Consider the following 27,174-nt stretch of genomic DNA (forward strand, 5'->3'; position numbering starts at 1 on the left):
ACGGGCATGCCAGAAACCCAAAAAGGAACAGGCGACACCACACGTGCCAGGCAACATGGCTCCGTGTGCCACTTCGGGCACGCGTGCCACAGGTTCACCATCACGGGTCTGTCACCTCCAGCATAAGGTCAAACGTCTATGCTTGTCTAGTCTGTGAATTCACCTTTCTTGAAGAAGGGGATTGTATTAGAGCCATGGTACAACGCGGCCTTTTGGATCAGGGAAGAAGTAGGAATTTCTGGGAAGAGAAACCACTCCATCTCAAACTCAAGAGACAACTGAAAGGATGCAGCTTATAAACACCACCCATTTCCGGCTGTTTTGATGAGGGTTTTTTTTTTTAGTAGAAATGAGTTTGGTTTGCGCCAATCCTGCTGTTGTATTTGGAACAAAACCAAAGGATTATATATAATTGAGGATTGGCCATCAGATTTCAGCAGTGCCAATTTTGGAATGATGGAAGATTGTATGCAGCCAGGAACTGTCTATTCCTGGCCCAAGTCAGTGTTTCCCAAACCCAACAACTTTGTGTGGATGTCAACTCCCAGAATTCCCCAGCTATAGCCATGCCATTCATCTTAAAGTTAAGAAACACTGATCTAGGGAAATTGGCTGAATGAAAACTGGATATTTTCAAGTTGTACAAAAAATAAAAAAGGAAGACCAATGTTAAGTGTTTTGCATAGATATTAAAGTTGCTATCAAACCTGACTGGATCACCCTGTTGACTTCTGGATGCCAACAAAAGCGGCCGAATCCAGATGAATAAAAACCAACCTCTTAAGAAACTCATATGCTCCCACCCAATGCAGCATTGCTGCTCCTAAATAGTTTATACTCAACTTGGTTTCTTTCCAAAGAGTGAAATTCAATGCCCCAATATAGAGAGTCCATGGAGAGAAGATTCCACGACAGTAAATTAAACAACTTAAAATTTTATTCACACTTATTTCCTAGTGGAAATAATTTATTTGCCTGGAAGGATGATGCCATCATACTGCAAAGACAAGAAAGAAATTGGATCAAGGCAAGCTCTGCTGTAAACATGCAAGTTCCATCACATTCTATTTTATAAGCAGCAGGCTCAAGCCAGTTCAAAGTTCACACATCCCACCCAACCTCCTTCTCCCCATCTTCCACATACGTGTGACGTGTATGTACAATAGTATCACAAAACGGACTCAAAAAGGTGGAAGCTTGGACAATATTTCACTGACACTTGATTTGGGACTGTGCCCTAAAAGGATGAATAATTAATTTGAGAACGTCTTCAAAGGCTCCATGTACTCAACCCATGCAACTCATAGCCTATTTAAAAGTTTGCTTGTGCAAATTAGGTTGCTGAAAAAAGAGGGTCTCGTGGACGAGGGTGCATTAAAGAACCGTCTTCTCACATGGATTGCCATTTGAAATGCAACGTTCCTGGATATTCTACATGATTTATATGATGCATAATAAAAACTGTTTCAACCTCAATTTGCTATAATATGTGAAGCATATGCTCCTCTCTTATATGTGTTTCAATAGATCTCTCTTTGTTAAGGACTGATAAATATTAACAATTTAAGGTAGCCCTCTAAAACTATCCAATCCAACACAGCCACTCAGAGAGAAATTTAACACCCAGTTCTGAAATGTAAAAAGACAGGTGGTCCTCAACTAGTGAGGGCAATTGGGACCATGATTTCCATTGCTAAGCACATTAGCAAAGTGTCGGGCCTTGAAGCCATCTTTTGCATTGGGCCTTCAGACCTGCCACATTTAATGCTGTGGGAAATTGGGAGGAGGGATTCTATGGAGTGGGGTAAATATACTCAAAAGAACATTTCTTTCTCAGAGAGTTAAGGACATCTTGCCCTGCACCTGGAGTGATGTGACTGGGAGGCATCTCCAGTTGGGACAGTGCCTGATCGCGCCATGTGATGGACAGGTGGGTGCTGGGCAGGGGCCTGAACTTTCACTTGGGTGGGGAAAACCTGGAAACGTTCGGATTCGGGTTTTCCCAGATGTGCTAATATGACATCTCTAGTAAAATGGAACTTTGAGGAACCTTAAACCTCAAAGTCTTCTTTTGTTGGGGGGGGGGGGGGTGTTATTTGGAACCCTAACATTAACCCGAATCTGAAAGTCATGGAATCTGATGCCCTGTCAAGAAAGCCCCAATTTTACACAAAGTGCGACCGCATCACTGCAGTCCCAGTTGCTGTTATTAACTGAATCCCTCAGTCATAAAGCAAAGCAACTTCCTGTTGGCTTCCCGCACCCAAAATCGGTGGAAAAGCCAATATGAAATTGCAAGTCCTGGGCAGGCAGGTTCGTGGCTACTGCCAAATAGGGGAGGGACTGAGTGAGTATGCGAGGGGCTGGAGAGATGTGACACATCCCAACAACTTGACACCTTTCCTGCCAGCTTCCTCATTGACTTTTCTGGGGAAGCTGTAAGGCAGGGGTGTCCAAACTTGGGAACTTTAAGACTTGTGGACTTCAACTCCCAGAATTCCCCAGCCTGGCTGGGGAATTCTGGGTGTTGAAGTCCACAAGTCTTAAAGTTCCCAAGTTTGGACACTCCTGCTGTAAGGGAAAGTAACAAACGGTGATCGGTTGCAGGGCACTGCAATTGGGTGATCTTGATCTGCCTCCAGATCAAGATCAGTCACTGTGGGGGATGCTGGGATGGCCTTGGTCACAACTGCGTTGCCCCCCCCCCCCCGTTCAGCACCATTATAACATACATGGAGGACTCCCTGTATACTTTTGGCATTCCTCACTGGGATAAGGGAAGCAATGTATTGCACAGCTGGATTAGAGATGTGCCTCCTAAACAGATGGGACTACAATCCCCAACATTATTCTTGGGCAGCCTGGCTCTCCAGCATTGTGTCTGGGTATTCTCAGGGATGCACTGAGTCCCCCATGAAGGGCACCAGATGGGGAAGGCTGTTTTAAGAAATGCCTGCCGCCGATTTAAAAACCAAGGGAGCAGACCAACCACAGCATTTTTCAAAAGCTTGTTTGAGGTGGTTAAAAACTGGGCCAATTTACCTTTTGCTGAAACCAGCGCATGGCTTCCTCTTTGCTGATTCTATGCTTGGCCCCGATGCTGCCAGTTCGGCGCTTCTTGTCAGCAATGCTGAATCCTGGCCTCCCCAGAACCTGAAGCACAAGCAGCAACACACACAAGCAGGGTTAACTCCTAAAGGCAGGCTGCAGGAAAGCTTTTCAGACATGCTCCCAGTATTTCAAAGGGACTAACTGTGATAACTAGCAAATAGCTGAACACTGATTTAGCACCAGAAATTTTGAAGACTAGAGGTTAAAATGGGGCCCTTGAGCTTTTCAGCTACTGAGCCTGTGGGTCCCAGCATCTAGAGCAGGTGTCAATTGTCACTTGACATATATCACAACTTCCCCCCTCCCCTTTGCTAAAAGAGGCGTGGGCAGTGCGTGATGCATTCAACTCGTGGGCTGTGAGTTTGACAGCTCTGCTCTAGTGTGTTTAACCTGGGATATAGAACAGCTATAGCTTTAAGGACCTTAACAATGAAAAAGTGAAAGGGGCCCCTGCAAGATACAGGCTAGATATTAATCTACTTAACAGTTATGGCAAAGCTTAAAACTCCATGGAAGGAAGAAAAATTATAAAGACCCCAAAATAAATGAAATGAGCTCTTCACAGGATATTCCTAGCCAGAACAAGTCAGGGATCAATTCTTATTAGGTTTTCTAAAACATTCTACAGACTTAATCCATTCTCTTTTCAATTTGATGAAAAATGAATCACATGACAAAAAGCCCATCAACTGTAAAAACTGGAAATGAAAGCTATAACTGTCATAGCCAGGAAATTAGTACCAAGCCTCCTATAAATATCTTTAACAAACAGCACACATATCACAGGTAAGTAAGTGTCCTCTGGATGCTATATTGTGGCTGATAGGAATTGGGAGCTCCAAACATTTGAAAAGCACCAGATCGTTTACAGCTGCAACAGTGCCTCACTCAATACACATGCTGGTTTCATTCTCAAGTGAATCAAAACCATGAACAAAAGGAAACCAATAATTGGTTTCCAAAATAAATTATTTCCAAAATAATTTTCCAATTATTCTAAAATTGATTCAAGCCCTTTCTTGGGTGCAGCAGTAATGACAGTCTTCTTGGTCATGCTTCTTAGTTTATTATCTATATATTTGTCAGGCCAGAAAAGACCACTTGTGAAATTCCAACTGAACTGATTTATTGCTTATGCCTATGGACAGAAATCTACTCAAAGGTTAGCACTATTTTGGTCCTAAAGGTAAAGGTTCCCCTCGCACATATGTGCTAGTCGTTCCCGACTCTAGGGGGTGGTGCTCATCTCCATTTCAAAGCTGAAGAGCCAGCGTTGTCCAAAGATGTCTCCATGGTCATGTGGCCGGCATGATTAAACGCTGAAGGTGCACGGAACGCTGTTACCTTCCCACCAAAGGTGGTTCCTATTTTTCTACTTGCATTTTTACATGCTTTCGAACTGCTAGGTTGGCAGACACTGGGACAAGTAATGGGAGCTCACTCAGTTACGCAGCACTAGGGATTCAAACCGCCGCACTGCCGACCTTTCTGATCGACAAGCTCAGCATCTAAGCCACTGAGCCCCTTTATTTTGGCCCTAGACAAGGGTTAAAGGAGTTCAAGAGGTGTTGCACTTAGTTGTTCGTAGCTTCATAGTGACTTTTGGCCCCAGATTCTGCCACTGTTTCTCCTACAATAGCCCCTGTAATACATGCTCAATTCTCACAGGTATATTAGCCTGAGACAGAATTTTTCAAGACCAAATTTGGTAATAAAATAGAAGATCCAAAGCTTTCTCCATGCAGCAGCAATGCTGCTGTATAAAGGATTAAATCAATATTTCTCAACTTCAGCAAATTTACGATGTGTGGTCTTCAACTCCCAGAATTCTCCAATCAGCCATGGGGAGGGGGCTGGCTAGGGAATTCTGGGAGTTGAAGTCCATGTATCTTAAAGGGTGAGAAACACTAGATTAAATCATAAAAGTCTTCTCTACAGATGTTACTGGAAAGCGTATGGAGCCGGAAGGTAACGAGATAAGTAGTTTAATGATACAGACAGAATCTTATAGCAATAGCACTTAGACTTATATACCGCTTCACAGTGCTTTATACATCCCTCTCTAAGCAGTTTACAGAGTCAGCCTATTGCCCCCCAAAATCTGGCTCATTTTACCGATCTTGGAAGGATGGAAGGCTGAGTCAACTTTGAGCCGTGAGATTCGAACTGCCTAATTGCTGGCAATCGGCAGTCAGCAGAATTAGCCTGCATTCTAACCACTGCGTCACCAAGCACCATCTCCCAGTTCATGTGTCATTCAAGTATACCAGCTGAACATTTTATCAGTTTCCCCATTTTTTAGGGATACTAATCCCCTTTCACTTTATGAGAACAGAACAGAACAAGCATCTCTGCTGTTACTGCAGTGTTAGAAAGGGTCCAAATTAAGAGTTATACAATATAAAAACTTAAGAATGTAGAAGTTTAAGCTAAATATACAAACCACATAGAAGTCCAAGCCGTAGATGCCAATACTGGGATCGTATTTAATTCCCAAGTCAATGTGTTCTTGGATCCCAAATCCAAAATTGCCAGTGTCGGAGAAATTATTCTTTCTCAACTCATATTCTCGGACCTGAAATAATGACATTAGTTTTAAATCTGTTCCCTTCCAAATTCCATGTGTTAGAAAAGTGATCAACAGCTGCTTACCTTCAGCCCTTTCTCCAAGATCTCTTCAGCTTTTGCCCCACGTACGGTGCAATGGACAGCAATCTTCTCATTTCTCCTGATCCCAAAAGATCGGACAGTGTATCGAGCTGCAAAATAAACCCGGTTTCATAAGGTGTCTTTGGTGTCAGAAAAATAAGCATAAAACAAACCAAGCAAATACACAAAAATAAATTGGGCTTTAGAGGAAATCCCAAATCCAAGTATCAGCTCAAGACTCACCTGTTCCGACTAGCTGGCTTAGCTGATTGACAGTTCCATCTTCCACCTCCTGGCAAACATTTTATTGGGGAATTTTTAAGGGTATTTTAATATTTGTATTTTAACTAAGAATTGTACAGTATATTTTTTACCTCCTCCGTCTACGTCTACGTCCATGTCTATGTCTATGTTCATGTCTATGTATTTGTATATGGTTTTAACATGACTGTACACCGCCCCGAGTCCTGCCTAGGAAAGGGTGCGGTCTAGAAATAAAAGTTATTATTATTATTATTATTATTATTATTATTATTATTATTATTATTATTATTATTATTATTATTATTATTATTATTATTATTATTATTATTATTAGTTGAGAGCTCCCGAGTCAGCAGCTCATATCAGCCTTGAATCTGCAACCTTCCAGATGTGCTGGATCTTACTTCAAACACCACCCACTGGGATATCTATCACCACACTTAGTTCAACACATCTGGAAGGCAACAGGTTGGGGGAGGCCATGGGCATCTCCACATAATAGTCCATTTCAGGGAAAAAGAAGCGTCACATAATTAAGCTCAGACAAAATATTTCCAGCTGTTACTAGACAACAAAGCAAAACTGACATATTCTTGGCAGTACTGACATGAGGAGATTGTAGGCTCAGGTGGCAAAACAGCAAAGGATGGGTTTTTTTGGGTTGGTTTTTTTTTTTTTTTTGCATTTTTGTCACTGGACAAAAAACTGACTGGCCCATTCATTCCCTGCTTATTCTCAGTGGCTCAAAGTCGGTAGAAGTAAATACAATACTTCAGTGGCAAATTTATTTTAAAGAAATTAGAGCATGTGGTACAGAAAAGCCCTCTTTTAGGTGCTACTTTCAATAATCCAAGTAAACTGGATTAAATCATACTCCCATTTTTAAAAGAGTTCAAGCCGTCACTGTTGAAAAAATATCTGAAAATGAGACCGGCAGTTAAAAAGTATCCTTCAAAGTGATTTACGCTGCCTTTTGAAATAACAATTGTCCCAGGGCATCTTATAAGCTACACACACAATTGTGAAGCTGTAAAATACAGTTTATACGGTTAAGAAAATAAAAACTGGGCATTGTATAAAATAAATGCAACATATGGATTGTAGTAAATTAACCCATTTTGGAGGTATACAGAGTTGTGAGGTGCTTTAGCCCATTTCTTGATTCCTGACAAGCAAGTTTAGGGATCTGAGCTTAGGTCAAAAGCTTTATTTACACCAGATCATGATGCTAAACAAAGCCCTCACAGCAGGACAACGCTCCTGTTAGTGGGGCTGTGAACACCTCCACTGGCACAGGCTATTAGCCTGTGGCCCACTGCCCACCGGTTGGGGACACGTGCCATAGGGGAAAGCTTCAAATAATTCTGGAGACATTTTCAAGACTCTCTTTGTTCTACAATAATCCTCCCCAGGCCAGTGCTAAATCAAAGCTCCTGTTGTGGACCGCCGGCGCCCTACAGAGCTGGCAGCAGAGTCGGTCAGAGTACTACCAGCTTGGCGAAGGATGGTGATTCAATGAAGGCTGGCAGTTGCCTGAAGAGACTGGTAAGAAGCCTGCTAGTTCTTATAGTTCAATCAATGCCTTTGACCAAATTTACCTTTTGAGAAGACAGGAGTCTGTCCTGTGAGCTGCTCCAACACTTTGGCTGCTCGAGTGAGCCTGTCTCCACTTTCTCCAACGCAGATGTTCAAGCAGAGTTTGCGGATGCGCAGCTCCCGCATGGGGTTTTCCTTCTCACCTTGGTCTTGCTGCTGCAAAATAGCAACGGGAAGGGGGAAAAAAAGGGGGGGTTGTAGTTATGGCAAAAAAAAGCCCAGTTTTATTCTCATCATGTGTAGAAAAAGGAGCAACATTTGGAGCTGAGACTAGATTTCATGAGATTGGCAAGGCTACGGTTTTTTGAGTGTTATGTTACAAATCCAGCACAACATTTTATATGCCTCCAACTGGTTCCCCCACTGTTCCCCATAGTACTTTTCAACTATTGATTCTGATTGTAATTCTGGCCTGTTTTTGATCTCTCCAGCTTCAATCTGCCAATCTACCTTCTGTAGGTTAAGGGAGGAGGGAGCCACCATAGGACCAGGCAGGAGTTATTGGCATAGTCAATTCAAAATCGCACACCAATCCCCATATTTCTTTGCCTGTGTGAGTCGCACAGTCTTGATATCTCATTGTCAGAATGTCTGTCTATAGCAAGCAAAACAGAGTTAGGAGAACCACACAGAACAAAGTATGGACTAAATAGCTGCTAAATCTTGATGCTCCAGTTTCAAAAACTGACTTTCTATTTAATTTGCTGGTAGCTAATTAAAACAGGATTTCCACGCACCACTAATTTTTACCTCTACTTGTAAGGCACTTTGGCCCCACTGAGAATACCTTGAATAACAAAAACTATCACAGTGCTGGGTGGAAAGTCACAAAGACCCCACAAGTTTACCATTAGAGTACCAGCTACGATTTAGCTTACACCTAAACAGAAATACCACGGGACATAGGGCAATCTAACAGATGCGTGAGTAGAAATAACCTTAATTTCCCTTTTTCTTTTCAGCTATAATTTTGCACCAATGAGGCTAAAACCAATTTCATTGTATTTATTTTATACAATGACAATAAAGACTAGACTAGACTATAACAAGTAGTATTAGCACTATTATATTCTTCAAAAATAAAAATAAAAACTTCATTAGCTCAGACTTGAATGGATTGATAGGGTGATTATAACTCAGTTGCAGAAAGCATGTTTTAGATGCACAAGGCTCTGAGTTCAATTATTGACACCCTCGGCTTTAAAAAATACAGCTAGCCCTCGACTTACAACAGTTTGTTTAGTGACCAAAGTTACAACCACAATGAATAAAATGACTTATGACAATTTTTCACACTTACAAACACTGCAGTATCTCCATGGAACCATGATGAAAATTCAGTTGCTTAGCAACTGACTCATACTTATGACGGTTGCAGTGTCCCAAGGTCATGTCATCCTTTTGTGACCTTCTGACAAGCAAAGTCAATGAGGGATCCAGATTCATTTAACAACCTTGTCACTAACTAAACTGCAGTGACTCACTTAACTGCGGCAAGGTCGTAAAATGGGGCAAAACTAACTTAACATGTCTCACTTAGCAACAGGAATTTTGGGCTCAGTTGTAGCATCAGAGATGCTACAGTTTAGTCAGGGACTACCTGTAGCATCTCTTAAGTTAGTAAGTCGTCCTGCTTGGAGAACTGCTAACCAAAGTTTGCATTAAACGAAGCAGATTAAAAAGTCTGAGCTATTGAAATGTTAATTTCAACGCCCTCCACATCTGCTTCATATTAAAAAGTGACATCACACAATTACGAACAGCACAGAAACAAAACATATGGTCTTTTGTTCAGGGAGCCCCTATATTTCTCTCCTCCTTATCCAGCACCTTTTATTAATTATATTTAGAAACCAGAACTGTAGCGCCTTATGTTGTTATTAGGGTTGGGCTTGCTCTTACCTTAGCAGAGACTTTTTAAATTGCATTTCTACACTGTTGGGACATTAAAGTTTTTTGGAACACAGAATTAATAATACCCCTAACATCAGACAGAGATTATAGGGCAGTGGGCAATTCGTGCTGTGGCTATACCATCACGGATGGCCATTTGAGATTTAATTTAAGGAACGACACTTTCCCAAGGCATGAAAATAAAATGTGAATTTTCGATTATCATCAACAAGGAGTCAATGAGGAGCAACATGGGAATTAGCCACCAGCCGATCATATAAAGGCAAACTCTTGTTCACACAACGACCTTTACTGAATACACAAGTTTTCTGGACTTGCATACACAATCCACTACATCACCTAAGCAAAGATCCTGAGAATTCACCTAACCTGCATTGCTACCAAGAAAGACACACATACATCCCGATTAAGATAAACTTAAGTTCCTCCTTCCTGGGGAGGAAAGCTGTGGCAAATCTAGACAGCATACTAAAAAGCAGAGATGTCATCCTGCCAACAAAAGTGCCTATAGTCAAGGATCTGATTTTCCCAGTGCAATGGATGATTGTGAAGGTTGGATCATAAGGAAGGCTGAGTGCCAAAGAATGGAGGCCTTTGAACTATGGTGCTGGAGAAGACTCCTGCGAGTCCCTTGGACTGTAAGGCGATCCAAGCGGTCAGTCTTAGAGGAGATCAACCCTGGCTGCTTTTTAGAAGGCCAAATCCTGAAGAGGAAACTCAAAGACTTTGGCCACCTAATGAGAAGGAAGGACTCACTGGAGAAGAGCCTAACGCTGGAAACGATGGAGGCAAAAGAAGGGGATGACAGAGAATGAGGTGGCTGGATGGAGTCACCGAAGCAGTCGGCATGAGCTTAAATGGACTCCAGTAGAAGACAGGAAGTATCCATCTCAGGGTCATGAGATTCATCCCTCCTTCATTTCTCCACCTTAGGTCCCCTCCTCTTTGGAAGAACTAACCAACACCCACAAATAAGCCCAATGTAGACCCACATGAGCTGGCTGGTTTCCAGCCATGCTGTTGAAAACTCAGACACTGGACTCCCTCCTTGTCTTCTTAACCCAACAGCTGCTAAGCCCACAGGCTGAAGGCCACTTCCTCCAGCCTGGAGAAACCCTGGCCCCACTGGAGGGAAATTAAGGGAGTTATAGCCAGAAAAGGAGGGACCTGCTGTGGATTATGGGTCCTTTGCCACCAACTCCCTGGTCACAATATCAAGCACCTATAATCAAGCCTATTTAGGACGGAGAAGAAAAATATTGTTTACAATTCTGTCGGTCAGTCCTAGAGGAGATCAACCCTGGCTGCTCTTTAGAAGGCCAGATCCTGAAGATGAAACTCAAATCCTTTGGCCACCTAATGAGAAGGAAGGACTCCCTGGAGAAGAGCCTCATGCTGGGAAAGACTGAGGGCAAAAGAAGAAGGGGACGGCAGAGAATGAGGTGGCTGGATGGAGTCACCGAAGCAATAGGCGTGAGCTTAAATTGACTCCGGAGGATGGTAGAGGACAGGAAGGCCTGGAGGAACGTTGTCCATGGGGTCGCGACCAACAACCACAAGTTCAACATGTCGTGGGAACCCAACCATAGTTGTCCTTTAGCAGGAAAAAAAGCACAGGTGGGCCCAGCAGTTTTGGGGCGAGGAAGACGCCGCTCTTTCGCGGGGGATGAACTCCACAGAAAGGCCGAGATGGGGAATTAAAGCTTTAGCCGGCCTGGAGCAGAGGCTGCGCTCGACAAAAGGGCCGGTCGGTTTTCTACACCGTTTCATTCGCGCAGCGATCTCCGTTGACCGCTTCCCATAATCGCCTCCAAGAAGGCCCCGACCTTTCCCCCACCCACGGGCCCAAACCCTTGGCCGAAAGGCCTCGGATCTACGAGGATGGAGATGGATTTAAGGCGACCCACGGAGCCACTGGGGCAGAAGGACTACTCACCGCCATTTTGGAGGCGTGGAAAAGGGGGTAAGGTCTCCGGAAGAGGATCTTACCGCGGCCGGTCGCGCAGAATTACCATAGAGCCCGAGTCAATCAGTGATTTCCTACAGAGAGGCTCCATGGAGAGGCCGAGGGCGCCGCACTGCCCTCTGAAGGCACGGAGGAAGCGCGGTTACCCTACCCGTCATTTAAAGCCGGGTAGCAAGCTCAACCGAGGCGAATTTAAACTGTATGGACTTCAACTCTCAAAAGTCCCTCAGCTAGCATGGGCCATTACAATGGGGTGGAGTGCATTACTGGCTGGGGAATTATGGGAGTCAAACTCCATCCAGTTTTTAAGAAGAAGTTGGATAATCATTTGTCTGAAGTGGTGTAGGGTTTCCTGCCTAAGCAGGGGGTTGGACTAGAAGACCTCCAAGGTCCCTACCCAACTCTGTCATTCTATTCTAAAGTTACCAAAGTTGAGAAAGAAGAGATTGGTGAGCTGCAATGCGAAAATTATCTTTGTTTTTCCTGTTTTTGACTGGTGCTGCTATGAAACTCACTGGGTGATCTTGAGCTGGTCACTATCTTCTGGTCTAAATCATTTCTTGCTATCCAGAGATGGCTAACATCTCAGCAGTGCATTTGGGCATTTTTTTGAAAGTGAGCATGCTCAGCTTTGTTTCTCAACCTCCATCAAACTGGGTAGGGGGGAAAAAAATCCACCTGCACACTTTTGCACTACCCAGGGTGTTGCCTCTCAATCCTCCAGAAGGCTGGCAGACCAATTTGATAGGAGAAAAGAAGAAAAAGGAAACAATGAGCAATTTACATCTGTTGGAACGTTTTGATAGAAAGATTGCAATGGACAAAAACGCAACTGCCAATTCAGTTTTATGGGAGAAAAAAAAGTATATTTTCAGACGGGAGGGAAGAATGGAACAGATTTCTTCAGAACACAAAAACTATTGCAGCAATCCACATCGAAAACCACAACAAGAACATGAAAAGCAAACTCTGTGCCTCTCATTAACTTGGCTATTCCACCAAATCAGGAAAACAAACGAAGGGACAAAAGAAACAAGGATCTGAACTCCAAACCTGGTAACTTTAAGACGTGTGGACTTCAACTCCAGAATTCCTCAGCCAGCCATTCACACATTTGCGAATCTTGCTGTTGGTATTGATACTGGTGGTGGTGGTGATGATGGGGTAAAGCCACTTGAATTTACAGTGTGCTCCCGCTCTTGTAAAAAGTCGCTCAGCTTAAACATTCAAGATTCAAAAGAAATACAAACTCTAGACTGGCACCCCTTGAGCTAGCAGAGAATTCTGAGAGTGCGTCCTGGAACATCAAGAATGTGTATTGATATTCCTTTGTGGCAACTTCTATTTCAAGGGAGAACAAAATGAGTTCCCAGCTGCTAATCAGGCTAAGAATAATGAATAGGTGCATTATCCTGGAATAGGTTTTCCCCTGAGGCTCAACGTAAGTTTTGTCTTATTTTTATAAATCAAACTGTAACGGGAAGATCTGCCAACAGTCCTTTCCACCTTTGAGTTCCACTCTCCTCAGCCACTTTGCACAATGGGCAGCCATCATAAATGATGGGAAAAGCGATTCAAAATACCCAAAGAGATTGCCTGACATCATAATATTTGGCCTTTTGTGGGATGAGTGCTAGTCTCCTCCCAGACAACATGACTGGAAATGAATGGATAAGATTGATGGATTTTACAAGGAGGACTGAGAATGCTGAGACTTGCCCTCTGGAACAGGGGTCTCCAACCTTGGCAACTTTAAGACTTGTGCACTTCAAATTCTGGGAGTTGAAGTCCACAAGTCTTAAAGTTGCCACGGTTGGGGCCCCCCGCTCTGAAAGTCCATAAAGAATCCTTCTTAGGACCTGCTGCAATTGCAAAACCTGTGAATCACCTGGATTGGCTTAAATAACCTGGTCACTAATAAAGAAGGTGCCTGGCTTTTTTTTTCCCTCAGTGGAACTGCAGGGATCTTTGAGTTAAACTGCCACATTCGAGAGAACAACAGAAAGCATCCCAGTGTGGCCGCATCATGTCAGAACTTTTCTGGATAACCTTTCGGGTGGGTTGTCTTGGCAGTGGCTTCTTTCTCCCTAAGATGAGAGCACAAGAACTTCAGTTTAGTGGGCGGGAAGAGCTTTGGCGCAAACAGATTGCATGTAGGGAGAAAGAAATGACTCAGGTGAGCAGAGGCTGCCTCCTGAATGAAGTTGCCCAGGACTCTCTTAAAGCAGTAAGTGACGTCCGAAGGTTTCCAGTTGGCGTCAGCCTTCCACTTCCAGAGAGTGTGCAGAAAGGACGTCTGGATGTGGTAAGGACTCAGAGGAGACAACATTAGGGGGTGATCCATCTTAAGAGAATCCGCCAGATCGTGAAGCATCTTCAGACAATCGTTCCTGGAACATTAAGAAAGAAAAAAAAAGAAAACATCACAATTCGAGCCTAATTCTAGTCCTGGCCTTCATGAACGATCAGGGTGATTTGGGAGTGGGGATGTCACAATGATTCATTGTTAGATGGGCTGCAAGATGTCTTTTAGCTCAGCAGTGGTCCGCGAGAACATTTTTGCGGTTTGCAGAAAAAGTATTTGCATTTTGTATATTGCACTAAAATCAGAGGTTCTCAAACTACGGCCCCTGGGCCGGATACGTGCAATGAATGCTTGTGTTGCTGCAGAGAGTCTCCCCCCTTCTGGGTCTTTTTATGTGGGTTGGAGGGGGGCAGAAATTCTGCTTTGGGGTCTGCTTTGGCCTCCTGGTGCAGGGCTTTGGGCGAAGCTGAAGGGAAGCGCAGCTGGTGGCGAAGAGCCAGAGGGCCTCATTTCAGTGGGATTGCATCATGGCCTGGAACTGGCTGACCATCTCAGCCCAGTGAGCCTCCAGGCACGGGTATCTAGCCTTGCACTCCCATAGGTCTTCCCTCTGCCTGGAAAGCCTAAGCTCGTAGTTCTCGGTGAGCTGCTTCTGCTGAGCCTCCTTCTCGGTCAGATCCAATTTGAACTGAGTCAACTGTTTTGCCAACTCTTTCTCATGGGGGCTGCTTAGCTCCAACAACTGCTTCCTCTTCGGGCCCTAAGGAGCCCAGGCAGGCAGGCGAGGAGTGGGTGGGAGGGGAGTGGCGAGTAGAGGCTGGTGAGGTGCCCCTCGATGTGAGTTACATCGGTTGGCCATGCCCACCCAGTCACATAACCACCTAGCCATGCCCACCCATTAGGCAGATCATATTAGAGGTCTGTGGGATTTAAAATTATGAATTTAGTGTTCCCTGAGGTCCGAAAGGTTGGTGACCCCTGTTTTAGCTTCTTCTAATCTAATGCTCCTCTAGAATGACAGTTGGAAGAGGTCTTCAACTACCTGCTTAGGCAGGAAACCCTACACCATTTCAGACAAATGGTTTTCAAACATCTTCTTAAAGATTTCCAGTGTTGGAGCATTCACAACTTCTGGAGGCAAGTTGTTCCACTGATTAATTATCCTAACTGTCAGAAAGTTTCTCCTCAGTTCTAAGTTGCTTCTCTCCTTGATTACTTTCTACCCATTGCTTCTTGTTCTATCCTCAGGTGCCTTGGAAAATAGTTTCACTCCCTCTTCTTTGTGGCAGCCCCTGAAATATTGGAAGACTGCTATCATGTCTCCCCTTGACCTTCTTTTCATTAAACCATGCCCAGTTCCTGCAAATGTTCTTCATATGTTTTGGCCCCCAGTCCCCTAATCATCTTTGTTGCTCTTCTCTGCACTCTTTCCAGAGTCTCTCAACCTCTCTTTTATATTGTGGTGACCAGAACGCTAGGGATTCTGAGAAATGGGATGGCACCCCTGAAAGATGCCAGGTTGGGAAAGAGTGAGCTTGATCATCATCCCATCAGGGTGATGTAATTAAAATATTTTTTTGGTCTGACTCAAAGGTACCTTCAGCAAATTCAGGCCAACTTAGACCATGTAAGGTAATCTAGACACACGCACCTGCAGCATCTTGGCCCATGGTGTCTGTAGCATGCTGGAGGACTGCTGTGGTGGTGCAAAATCTCTTTTTCCATGTGAGAGAAGGAAATTCTCCATGTTTCTGAAATACATAGATATATCGAATATAAGGGGAGAGAGACGGACAGGTGCTGAAATCTGTACAATCTGCAATTAAGCAAAGCCAATGTAGAAGCTAGTTTCTGGCAAAACGGACATAAATTGCGGTTATGTGACTGTGGGGTGCTTCAAACAGCCAAAATGGAGGCCGGCTGCCGAGTGCCCAAAATGCACATGGCCATGGGAGGGAAGGGCGAATTTGGAACTTTGAAACCAGGTCATAAGTCCATCCTAACTTTGAACGGTTGCTAAGCAACTGGTCATAAGCAGAGGCTCCATCCTAACTTTGAACGGTTGCTAAGCAACTGGTCATAAGCAGAGGCTCCATCCTAACTTTGAACGGTTGCTAAGCAACTGGTCATAAGCAGAGGCTCCATCCTAACTTTGAACGGTTGCTAAGCAACTGGTCATAAGCAGAGGTTCCATCCTAACCTTGAACGGTTGCTAAGCAACTGGTCATAAGCAGAGGTTCCATCCTAACTTTGAAGTTGCTAAACAACTGGTCATAAGCAGAGGTTCCATCCTTTGAACGGTTGCTAAGCAACTGGTCATAAGCAGAGGCTCCATCCTAACTTTGAACGGTTGCTAAGCAACTGGTCATAAGCAGAGGTCCCATCCTAACTTTGAATGGTTGCTAAGCAACTGGTCATAAACAGAGGCTCCATCCTAACTTTGAACGGTTGCTAAGCAACTGGTCATAAGCAGAGGTTCCATCCTAACTTTGAACGGTTGCTAAGCAACTGGTCATAAGCAGAGGTTCCATCCTAACTTTGAAGTTGCTAAACAACTGGTCATAAGCAGAGGTTCCATCCTTTGAACGGTTGCTAAGCAACTGGTCATAAGAAGAGGTCCCATCCTAACTTTGAACGGTTGCTAAGCAACTGGTCATAAGCAGAGGTGGTATTCAGCCAGTTTGACCAGTTCACCTGAACCAGCACCGAACTGCAGGTGCTTCTATGTAGCCTCATTTTCGACGCCGCACACATGTGTGCATGCTGCGCATGAGCAAAGCACATGTGTGGAAGGCTGCATGCATGCGTGGAAGGCGCATGTGCATGCACATGGTCACAGTTGCAAACCTGTGGTAAAGCTAAGTGAATCCCACCACTGGTCGTAAGTCAAGGACTATCTGTATATACAAGAATGAGATCAATATCCTAGATGTGGGATAAAACATTAACAGAGTTACTAAAAGAGAAATAAATTCTCAGTACAGATGCCCTTCAACACCATTCATTTCGAGACCGTTTCAAAGTTTAAATGGCACTGAATAAAATAACTTAGGACCATTTTTCACACATCCGTTGCAGCTTCATGATCAAAATTCAGATGATTGGCAACTGACTCATATTTGTGACCGTCGTGGCGTTCCGGGGTCATGCGATCACTTTTTGAGACCTTCAGTGGGGAAGCCAGATTCATTTTACAACTGTGCTACTAACTTAAACAGCTGCTGTGGTTCACTTAATACTAGTGACAAGAAAAGTCATAAAATGGGCCAAAACTTGCTTAACAACAGAAATTTGGGGCTCAATTGTGATTGTACCTTGATTATTATATGCACTTCTTTTTCAACTCTCTCTTTTTTTTAACAAGCTAGCAACATTTTTTTTAGTAACTGTAAAACTATTTTACTGGATGAAAACAAAAATCTTTGCCGAGCACCAGCTCGGGTCTCAGGGATTCCTTACCTTTATTACGTCTCCCCGGACACTGTTCGGCAACAAAATAAAACTTCTCCATCAGATCTGTGACAAGGTTGTCCTCCATCAGTTCTCCGGCCTGTTTTGCACCTGGCCACTGGCCAGTGAACTCCAGAAGAAGGACAAGGTTCATGGACATGAACTTGGCGCTTCGGTCATCTAGCACAACCAGGTTAACCATGGGACAATTGGGCTTCTTTTTCTCCAGCCTCATCTGCCAACCTGGGAAAGGCACTGAGACAGCAGGCGGATAGTTCATCAGGTGAATATGACAGCATCCCCCAAGAGATTGCAAACGGGGTAAAACAGAAGGGTCTCCACCCCAGGTGAAGTCTATGTCAGGCTTGGAAGCCATCTTTGTATAGGGCCTGAAGCCTGCCACATATTCAAACATATTCTACTGTGGGAAACTGTAGGAATTGTATGGAGCATGAGAGATGTGTAGCCATAATAACATTCCTTCTCAGAAAGTCAAGGTCATCTTTGTCTCTGCACCTGGCCAGAACTGGATGGGTGGAATCTGTCTTTGTGGCATTGAAAGATTGGACCATGGGATGGACTTGTGGGTGTGGGGGCAAGATCTTGAACTTTCAACTGGGTGGGAAAAACCTGGAAGCTTTCAGATTCGGGTTTTCCCAGTTCTGCCAACATGGCTTTTCTAATAAATTGGAACTTTGAGGAATCTCTAGCCTCAGGCTCTTATTGGATTGAGGATGCTATTTGGAACTCTGGCAGAGTGTGAATGTGATGTAAGATGGAATATGGAAGGAAAGTCATTACTGCCGCTTCCTTCTCATCTCCTCCTACACACCTCCCCAATGCAGGTAGCCCTCGACTTATGACCAGTCGCTTTGAAGTTACAACGGACCTATGTGGGGGTACTTATGACCTTAGCAACAGAAATTTGGGGCTTGGTTGTGTCGTAAGTCGAGGACTACCTGTATTCCCTTTGCTGTCCCACCTGGAAATCTCACCTGAATAAACGATGTCGGTGAACGCATTGACCTGCTTCCAGAATTCCTCCGTGATGTTCCTTGGGGAGATGGTTTTTCCATCTTCCAGGAGGAAAGTTGCTGGGAAGCCATGGGACTTCTTCAAGAGGGACAAGGTGTAGAAGAGGCCTCTGTAGCCTTCTACTTCCATGTATTGGGTGCAATCCGGAAGGGGGATGGTCAGGAGGACCTCAAACTCACCTGGACGTAAGAACTAAAGGCAAACCAAATAATTCAGAGAAGATCTCTTATTTAGATTAGGTAGAATTAACATGATTCCTTCTTAGGCATTTAATCATTTTCTTTCTAAATCAAAAAGTCAAGTTGGCTACCATGCTTGTTCAATTGAAGCATCATCTTTTTTTTTACCCGTGTCTATGCATCTGACAGGAGGTAGGGCTTTGGTCGCCTAGGCATGGTTGCCATCTTGCTTTCTTTGACCACCTGTATGGATGGCTCCAGCTTTATTCTGGGGTGGTGCAGTGGTTAGGGTGCAGAACTGCAGGCTACTCCTGCTGATCAATGGCTGCCAGCAGTTTGGCAGTTCGAATCTCACCAGGCTCAGGGTTGACTCCGCCTTCTGAGGTGGGTAAAATGAGGACCCAGATTGTTGGGGGCAATAGGCTGACTCTGTAAAACTGCTTATAGAGGGTTGTAAAAACACCATAAAGCGGTATATAAGTCTAAGTGGTATTGCTATTGCTATTCCAGTGTTTTCCAACTTGAGTAACTTCCAGATTGGTGGATTTCAACTTCCAGGATTCTCCAGCCAGAATGGCCATTGTGAAGAATTCTGGGAATGGAAGCTCACACATCTGGAAAACACTGCGGTAAATCTAGCCAGAGTTTTTCTAACACTTTATTGATAGCTGCTGTCCATACCTGTTCGCATGCATGATTATCTCCTGGGATCAGTTCTCTGGTATCCCTGAAGTCAGGTCTGTCTGGACCTTCATGCAGGTAAGTGAGAAAGTGGGCTATGAAGTTCTCAAGAACATCCACTGCTTCGACTTTATCTGGTTGCCCAGGGTGCAAAGTTTTGGCCTTCTTCACCTGCACAATGTCTTCAGCCTGCTGTGCTTGGTGGCCTCCGGTTTTCATGGCTGCGGCTGCCAAGGCTGCTAGTCTTTCTGATCGTTTTGTGGAGGTGGTGAAAGAAAGCTTCCTTCCTTCACCTGCTGGAATAAAAGTGGTGAGAATTATGGCACAGATGAGTTTCCCATCTCACACTTCCCGCGACGATGGAGAGATCCAAGCGCGGGTACCACCGGATCAGCGTCCTTGCAATGAGGCTGTCACTGCGTTAATTGTTTGCTAGCTGTACTGAGATATACTGCGCAGGTCATAGGTCTTATCAGCAAGTGATGTACTGCGCCTGCTCACACATTCCAGAGTCTTTTGATCTTCTGTTCGTCTGCCAAGAAGGCGGACGACATTTGCTCTTGCCAAAATGTAACAATTAGATAGATTTGTTTTATTTTATTTTCATATTAAAGTTTTGTTTTTAATTAGAACATGTTATCGGGTTTATTTCTTATCTGAGATATGCTAACAAGGAGGGGCGACGGTCCGCACCTCGATCGAAGGTGGAAGGGAAACTTTCCATTCCTTCTCAGAGGCCATCCTCATTGAGTAGATGAGTAGTCCATTTTAGGTTTGGATTCACCTGCCTGGGTGATGGAGAGAATGTCCAGACAGACTCAGATAGCCTTCCAAGTAGAATTAATACAGCCTTTGACACAGTGGTGGGATTCAAATTTTGTTACTACCGGTTCTGTGGGTGTGGCTTGGGGGACATGGCATGGCTTGATGGGCGTAGCTTGGTGGGTATGGCAGGGGAAGTTTACTGCAAAATCCCCATTCCCACCCAATCAGCTGGGACTCAGGAGGCATATAATAGATGGGGGCAGGGCCAGTCAGAGGTGGTATTTACCAGTTCTCCAAACTACTCAACATTTCTGCTACCGGTTCTCCAGAACTGGTCAGAACCTGCTGAATATCTCCTCTGCTTTGACATCTCTTTTATAGTATGGCCTTTATTGTCATTGTACATCATCATGTATACAACGAAATTGGTTTTAGCCTCACGGGGGCAATCCATGACAAAAAATGCAAACAACATAAATAGTATAAAGAATAATCCCTATGCAAGCAATTAGGAAAAAGAAAAACTAGGCATACATTTCCGTGTGTGCGTGGCAGTGACGTGCAGTCAGGGGAGGCAGAGCCTCACCGCTCTCATGAAAAGAAAAAAAATGTAAAAGGGAAAAGGCGAGTGCTGAGGTGAGGCTTAAAAAAGCCTCTAAAAAAGGGAGGACTGACAACGCTGATCTTTGCAAGCGTGTAAGCAAAATACCCCAGGATCACAGTGGCGGGGACAGCAACTCCTTCTGCTGCGCTGCGGAGAAGAGCCACGCTGTGCAGCAGGCTCCTCAGCACTAGCCTCAGATCAGCGCAAGCTGCAGACCCCTTCATGTTGGCTCAGGAAGGAGGGGAATGGGACTGATCTGAGGCTAGCGCTGAAGAGCCTCCTGTACACACGGTCCCATTCCCCTCCTTCCTGAGCCAACATGAAGGGGACCGCGGCTTGCGCTGATCTGAGGCTAGCGGTGAGGAGCCTCCTGCACAGCGGCTCTTCTCTGCAGCGCAACGGAAGGAGTTGCTGTCTCCGCCACCATGATCCTGGGGTATTTTGCTTGCACGCTTGCAAAGATCAAAGTTGTCACAGTCCTCCCTTCATGATGATCATTTGATGACGTCAGTGCCTCACCAGCCATAAACCTCACCGCACGTCACTGGTGCGTGGAGTGATTATAGTTGTGTTTAAGAGTCTGGCAGCCCAAGGACAGAAACTATTTTTAAATCTATTTGTTCGGCTGGCTATGCTTTGATGTCTTCTGCCCGATGGTAGAAGAGCAAAGAGACACTGACCAGGGTGTGAATCATCTCTGAGTATCTTCCTTACTCTGCTAAAGCAGCGAGAGCTGGCGATGTCATCCAGTGGTGTCAGAGGGCAACCAATGGCTTCTTGTGCCGAATCGATCACTTTCTGTAGTGCCTTCCTGTCTGCAGCTGTTAAATCAGCGTACCATACTGTAATACAATTTGTGAGGACACTTTCTATGGTGGACCGATAAAAAGAGGTCATCAGCCGTTGTTCCACCTGATTTTGAGGAAATGAAGTCTCTGTTGGGCTTTGCCAATCACCAGGGACATGTCGTTTTCTTCCAGGTGAGATCTTGACTAATAAGCACTCCCAAGAATTTAAAAGAGGAAACCTTCTCCACACAGCCCCCCTCGATATACAGTGGGGCAGGCTCCTTTCATGAAAAAAAGTTTTCATCAGCATATTACAATCCATTGCTCATCAAGATGGTAAAATTCAGTTAAATCTGAGAAACTCACTTCTGAGGAGACATGCAACTGAGTGTATTGCCTCACTTCTGTACGTTTTCCACACTACGTTCTGGGGAGTGAGGAGAGATGAGGCCATGGACCAATAAGGGTAGATTGTGACGGAATGTAGTCAGGTGGATTCCCAAGAAAAAGGGGGTGATTTCCAGAAGAATAAGAGACAACTCAATTCAGATGTTTTGTGTGGGAGAAAGAGGATGAAGACAGTCCTTCCCTAACAGTTCCAAGAGTATGTTGTAGATGCAGGTCGCTTATTTCAGTTTGGCAAGATTTTGTCTATAGGAAACAATAAAGAATTCAGCTTGGAAGAATCACCAGGTGTCTTTATGGGTTGTTTGGGCCTGACATTGATCAAACCTATCACGATGGACAAGAAATGGACATGCACAAGGGGGAAAAAAAGCAGAAACATCAAGCTTCAGAAAAGCTTAAGCCTTGTTTGCGTGGGTGGGAGAGAGAGAAAGAGAGGGAGGGAGAGAGGAAAGGAAGGGGAGGAAGGAAAGAAGGGAAGAAAGAGAAAGAAATGAAAGAAAGAAACCAAAGCAGGAGATACATACCCATAGGCTTGTGGCTGAGCTTGCGTTTGGACCAAGGAACTGGCGTGTGAGAATACTCTAAATGGTCTGGCTTTGTGGTTGTAGACATCTTAGGACTGTGCCAATTCCCATCATTAGGCATTTGAGCTGGAAGCAATGGAGCGTGGCCGCCATATTCTTTCATCTCTGGGACCTTGCTACCTGTTTTCCCTCGGTTCTTATTCTGAAGCATCTTCTCCATCTTCTGGTCCTTCCTGATCAGGGTGGGGAGGAGGACGAAGGGAGGAAAATGAGACTAGAACTTGCATAGTTTGGGAGGAACAGAATTGCCAGATACAAAGACAGTGTGAGAAGAGCATGCACTCTCACAATTTGCGAACTGGTAGCGAAGGTAAGTTGATTTCACCCCTGGGCTAGACTAATAGCTCAATGTTGCCTTTATTTATAAGAATGGCTTCAAATCCCTCTGTGATCTTCAAACCACCTAGAGGAAACTAAGATGGCAGCTGTGGTTATGCAATTGATATGTTAACTTTACATTGTTGTGATGCACATTTAAAGGGGGGGGCAGTCGTGGGTTCATACCAGTTTGGACCGGTTGAGCTGAACCAATAGTGGTCCGAACCGAACCAGTTCTCTGGGCGGCGCCACAGGTGTCTCCATCTTGTTTTTTAGTTATGCGCATGCGCAGAACAATTTCAATAGCTGTGTGCATGCATCAAGCGTGCGGTGGTTGTGCCTCCCGGAACCCACCCCTGGGGTGTGTGTATGTTGTACTTTGAATACACAAACAATACAATACAATGCGATAGCAGAGTTGGAAGGTCTTCCAGTCCAACCCCCTGCTTAGGCAGGAAACTTTACATCACTTCACACAAATGATTATCCAGCATCTTCTTTAAAACTTCCAGTATTGGAGCATTCACAACTTCTGGAGGCAAGCTGTCCCACTGATTAATTGTTCTAACTGTCAGGAAATTTCTCCTCAGTTCTAAGTTGCTTCTCTCCTTGATTAGTTTCCACCCATTGCTTCTTGTTCTACCCTCAAGTGCTTTTGAGAATAGCTTGACTCCCTCTTCTTTGTGGCAACCCCTGAGATATTGGAAGACTGCTATCATGTCTCCCCTAGTCCTTCTTTTCATTAAACTAGACATACCCAGTTCCTGCAACCGTTCTTCCTATGTTTTAGCCTCCAGTCCCCTAATCATCCTTGTTGCTCAAACAACCACTTTCTTGACTATGGGGCCCTGTGTGCATCTGGGGTAAAAAAAAGTGTATAAATGCCTACTATAAGATCCACAAATGTCTTCCTGTTTGGCCTCCTTTGTAATTTAGAATCATTTCAAGTGATTCTCTATTCTAGAATGGACTCTATACAAGTTGAACTTTAATTGTTTTCATGGTCTTCATATTCTTTTTATCGATATTGTTACTATGGGAGACCGTTCTTTTGGTCTTTGCACATACTTTCAGCTTCTGGGAAGGAAAAGCAGTGACAAGATAAATTACGATGTTATTGATAATAGCAATTATTTGCCATACACCCAGGAGCTTTGCTAAGTCTAATTATATTAAGTGCTTACACGTTCCAAGGCTTAAAACATTAAATCAGCTAGGTTCTTTAGTCTATGTTTTAGTTCTCATCCTGAAGCGAGATAAGGATGTTATCTTGTAAGGCAATAATTTAAAAAATGAGAGGTTAGTAACACCTATTAATGTACTTATTCCTATAGATGGGAGGCTGCTCCAGATCTTGGGTTCTTTGGCGCTCTAGATCAGTCTAGATCCTCATGGACAGGTGATTTGTCTTTCCAAAATCCAATGTGTTTAAGGCACAGCAGCCCTTCTACACCAACCGCTTCACCAACTGCCTCTTTTCAACAGACATGCTCGCTCCAACCCTTGAGAATTTTAGGGACCAAACATTCCACTTCAACCGTCAGGAAATGGGCAAGGTTGCCTCCATTTTGACCAAGGGACTGACTTCACCTGTTACACTAAGCCAGTGCTTCTCAATTATTTTCTGTTATGCCCCCCCTAGGAAGAAGAAAACATTTCGCGCCCCCCCGCGCAACTGTAAATAGTATCATTTGTCTATAAAATTGTTATAAGTACACCTCTGCATAACACTGTATCCTTATTAACGTATAAGAGAATAAAAAAAGAAAGAAATGTGGATCAATTTACAACAAAGAATAGCTTTATTAACTGTAGCAGAAAAGATTTAAAGGAGCACAGGATTTAAAGGAACACAATATTAAAAAAAACTTTAACCTGCAAAACAAAAATATATAAAATAATTTGAGCTGAGCCCCCCTTTACAGAGCCTCGCGCCCCCCCTGGGGGGCCCGCCCCACTATTTGAGAAGCACTGCACTAAGCCATCCTGCACTCCTTCCAGTTTGGCTTGGTTTAGCATGTGGAGTAAATTGTGGCTTTCATGAGAGCCACACATTACTTTATGTTGTGCTCTGGGATCAACCAGCCTTTCCTGAATGAAGCATTTAATTAATTCTGCCCCACCCTTCCCCCATCAAAGACCGTACACATTAGTTCACTAGTCCATATGAACTCTGTCCCAGCAGATGGCTTTAGTTTTTATGGTTTCAGAGGACAGAATATCTCAGAGGAATCCAGAAGCTTCTGGGCTTCTATTGCTTTAACGTTCTTCCTTCTCTAGAATCTCATTCTTAGCCTGGTCAGCTCGCTGCAAGGTTGTTTAGATGATGGGGAAAGTGTTGGGCTCAACCCACCAAGTTACAAAATGAATGCAACACCAATCTTTTGCTTTATATTTTACAACATTTTGAGCCATTTCTAACAATCACAAAATAATTTAAATCATCAAAACGTGAAGTCAAAAGTTTCAGGGTTTTTTGAGCAAAAAAATCCAGAAGGACTTGTAAGTAGAGACAAAAATGATAAGCTAGACTGGAGGCTGAAACATATGAAGAACGGTTGCTGGAACTGGATATGGCTAGTCTGATGAAAAGAAGGACAAGGGGAGACATGATAGCAGTCTTCCAATATCTCCGGGGCTGCCACAAAGAAGAGGGAATAACCAGAGGTGGACTGGTGCCGGTTCAGCCCGGTTCGGCCAAACCGGTAGTGGAATTCAGCCCTGGGTCACAGAACCAGCAGCGACCCAGGTCTGACATGCCCCCGAACCGGTTCCTTCTCTGCTGCTGGATTGCTGCCATTTGGGATTTTAGTGACTGCGCGCAGAACAATTTACATTGAATAGTGCACGCATGCACAGGTTGCGTACTGGTAGTAAAACCAGCAGCAACCCTCCCCTGAGTCAAACTATTCTCCAAAGCACCTGAGGGCAGGACAAGAAGCAATGGGTGGAAACTAATCAAGGAAAGAAGCAACTTAGAACTGAGGAGAAATTTCCTGACAGTTAGAACAATGAATCAGTGGAACAGCTTGCCTCCAGAAGTTGTGAATGCCCCAACACTGGAAGTCTTTAAGAAGATGTTGGATAACCCTTTGTCTGAAATGGTGTAGGGTTTCCTGCCTAAGCAGGGGTTTGGACTAGAAGACCTCCAAGGTCCCTTCTAACTTTGTTATTCTATTCTATTCTCTTTTCTTTAATTAAACCAGTCAGTTTCGCCATCTTCGCCAACTCCATTGCCTTCATCACCCATTCTCCCATGGTGTGAATTAGTGTTTCTCTCCCTCTTTGTGTATACAAGATTCTCCTCCTTCTCTGGTCTGTCTTGAAAAGTTCAGCCAGAGTTTGAACTTTGGTGAGAAGCCAGGAGAAAACATAAGGTTTGAAACCAAATTCAGAAAAGATGGCTAGGATCACTTAAACGGATTGGAAGCAAAACTGAATTGCATACATGGAACTGAAATAAGCTTAATTAAATGTACGTTGTCTGAGGAGGGAGCAGACCTTAGCTGGCTTTGGAAACTAAACAAAATTGAATCTATGTAGGTAATATTTGGATAGGAGACCACAGACAACAGCAGGACTGTCAGCCAAGAACCTAAGAAGACAATGTAAACCGTGTCTTTCCTATTGCCAAGAAAAATGGACCCTGGATTTGGTGTTTCTCTTGTTGGAAGAAATATCCATCTGGATTCAGTTCCAAGTGGGGAGAAAGACACTGGAAACATGGAGGCTGATTGGAAAGATGGTTTATTGATGAACAGGACCACATAGGTTTGAGGTCCTGGGCAGCTGAACACATGGAGTTGAGAGACAGAGAGGTATTTATGCCCTCTCTTGGGCCTTGCCCTTGAGCTTCCTGTTCCTGTGCAAGAAATGTATTCTATTGGTTGTCAGGCTCCCAGGGGGCTATGCTGGGGTCATAGCTGAGGTTGTCTGAGATAAGTATGGTTGAACCTTGCTGGGTGATGCAATGAAGGGGCTTGGTTGTGCCATGTGATGAGCTCTGCTGATAGATAATCCTATTATGTCCTGGAGGGTCATGTCTTAATCCCATCACCCTGGAGCTGAAGGTCTAATTGTCTTGGAGATAGGCTGGCCCAGTCCTGGTTGATGGGCACCAAATACCTGCTGGGGGCATGGAGCTGCTGGGATCTTTGTCTTTAAAAACATGTTTCTCCTTTTCTCATCCAAGGAAATATAATAGTCTGCCTTTTTAATATTTCCTAGAATATTTCATTCTTCTAGGAGAGGGGTGGGTGCTAACTTCCTACACTCTCTAGGCCCTTAATGGCGAACCTATGACATGCGTGCCACAGGTGGCACATGGAGCCATTTGTTAGGGCATGTGGGGCATTGCCCTGTCAGCTCCAGAGCGCATGGGAAGCTTCCCTGAAGGCTCCAGAGGGTGAAAAACGGCCCTACGAGCAAACCGGAACTCCTTTCCTGAACTTCCAGTTTGGCTGTAGGGCTGGTTTCTGGAAGCTTCTGAAGCCTCCAGAGGGCCTTCGGGGGTTGGGGGGCTGTTTTCACCCTCCTCAGGCTCCTAGAAAGCCTCTG

General features: G+C 44.4%; 2 protein-coding genes across 2 annotated transcripts; both read right to left on the minus strand.

Moving 5' to 3' along the window:
* Positions 1-919: 919 nt before the first annotated feature.
* Positions 920-11,569, minus strand: RPL11 (ribosomal protein L11). The gene is made up of 6 exons (XM_081962011.1): positions 11,471-11,569; positions 7,623-7,776; positions 5,764-5,870; positions 5,555-5,686; positions 3,043-3,153; positions 920-997 (listed from the first exon to the last, which is right to left on the minus strand). The coding sequence occupies exons 1-6, from the start codon at positions 11,474-11,476 to the stop codon at positions 968-970; spliced, it is 540 nt and encodes a 179-aa protein (XP_081818137.1). The 5' UTR covers positions 11,477-11,569; the 3' UTR covers positions 920-967.
* An 818-nt stretch (positions 11,570-12,387) lies between these two features.
* Positions 12,388-22,469, minus strand: CGAS (cyclic GMP-AMP synthase). Its single transcript, XM_081961959.1, has 6 exons — positions 22,240-22,469; positions 19,151-19,446; positions 18,251-18,482; positions 17,265-17,510; positions 15,457-15,556; positions 12,388-13,890 (listed from the first exon to the last, which is right to left on the minus strand). The coding sequence occupies exons 1-6, from the start codon at positions 22,457-22,459 to the stop codon at positions 13,530-13,532; spliced, it is 1,455 nt and encodes a 484-aa protein (XP_081818085.1). The 5' UTR covers positions 22,460-22,469; the 3' UTR covers positions 12,388-13,529.
* Between the last annotated feature and the right edge of the window lie 4,705 nt (positions 22,470-27,174).

Source organism: Natrix helvetica (genome assembly GCF_964273705.1).
Source record: "Natrix helvetica genome assembly, chromosome: 9".
Lineage (NCBI taxonomy): Eukaryota > Metazoa > Chordata > Lepidosauria > Squamata > Natricidae > Natrix > Natrix helvetica.

What these genes read in the sequence shown, in the direction of transcription:
- RPL11 (XM_081962011.1), bottom strand. An exon ending in TCTTGGAGAAAGGGCTGAAG is followed by an intron (nt 5,687 to 5,763) that starts GTAAGCAGCTGT and finishes TCATTATTTCAG; the next exon opens with GTCCGAGAATATGAGTTGAG. An exon ending in TGCGCTGGTTTCAGCAAAAG is followed by an intron (nt 998 to 3,042) that starts GTAAATTGGCCC and finishes TTGTCTTTGCAG; the next exon opens with TATGATGGCATCATCCTTCC.
- CGAS (XM_081961959.1), bottom strand. Translation starts at nt 22,459, where the DNA reads ATGGAGAAGATGCTTCAGAATAAGAACCGAGGGAAAACAGGTAGCAAG. An exon ending in ATAATCATGCATGCGAACAG is followed by an intron (nt 18,483 to 19,150) that starts GTATGGACAGCA and finishes GTTTGCCTTTAG; the next exon opens with TTCTTACGTCCAGGTGAGTT. An exon ending in TCCGGGGAGACGTAATAAAG is followed by an intron (nt 15,557 to 17,264) that starts GTAAGGAATCCC and finishes TATGTATTTCAG; the next exon opens with AAACATGGAGAATTTCCTTC.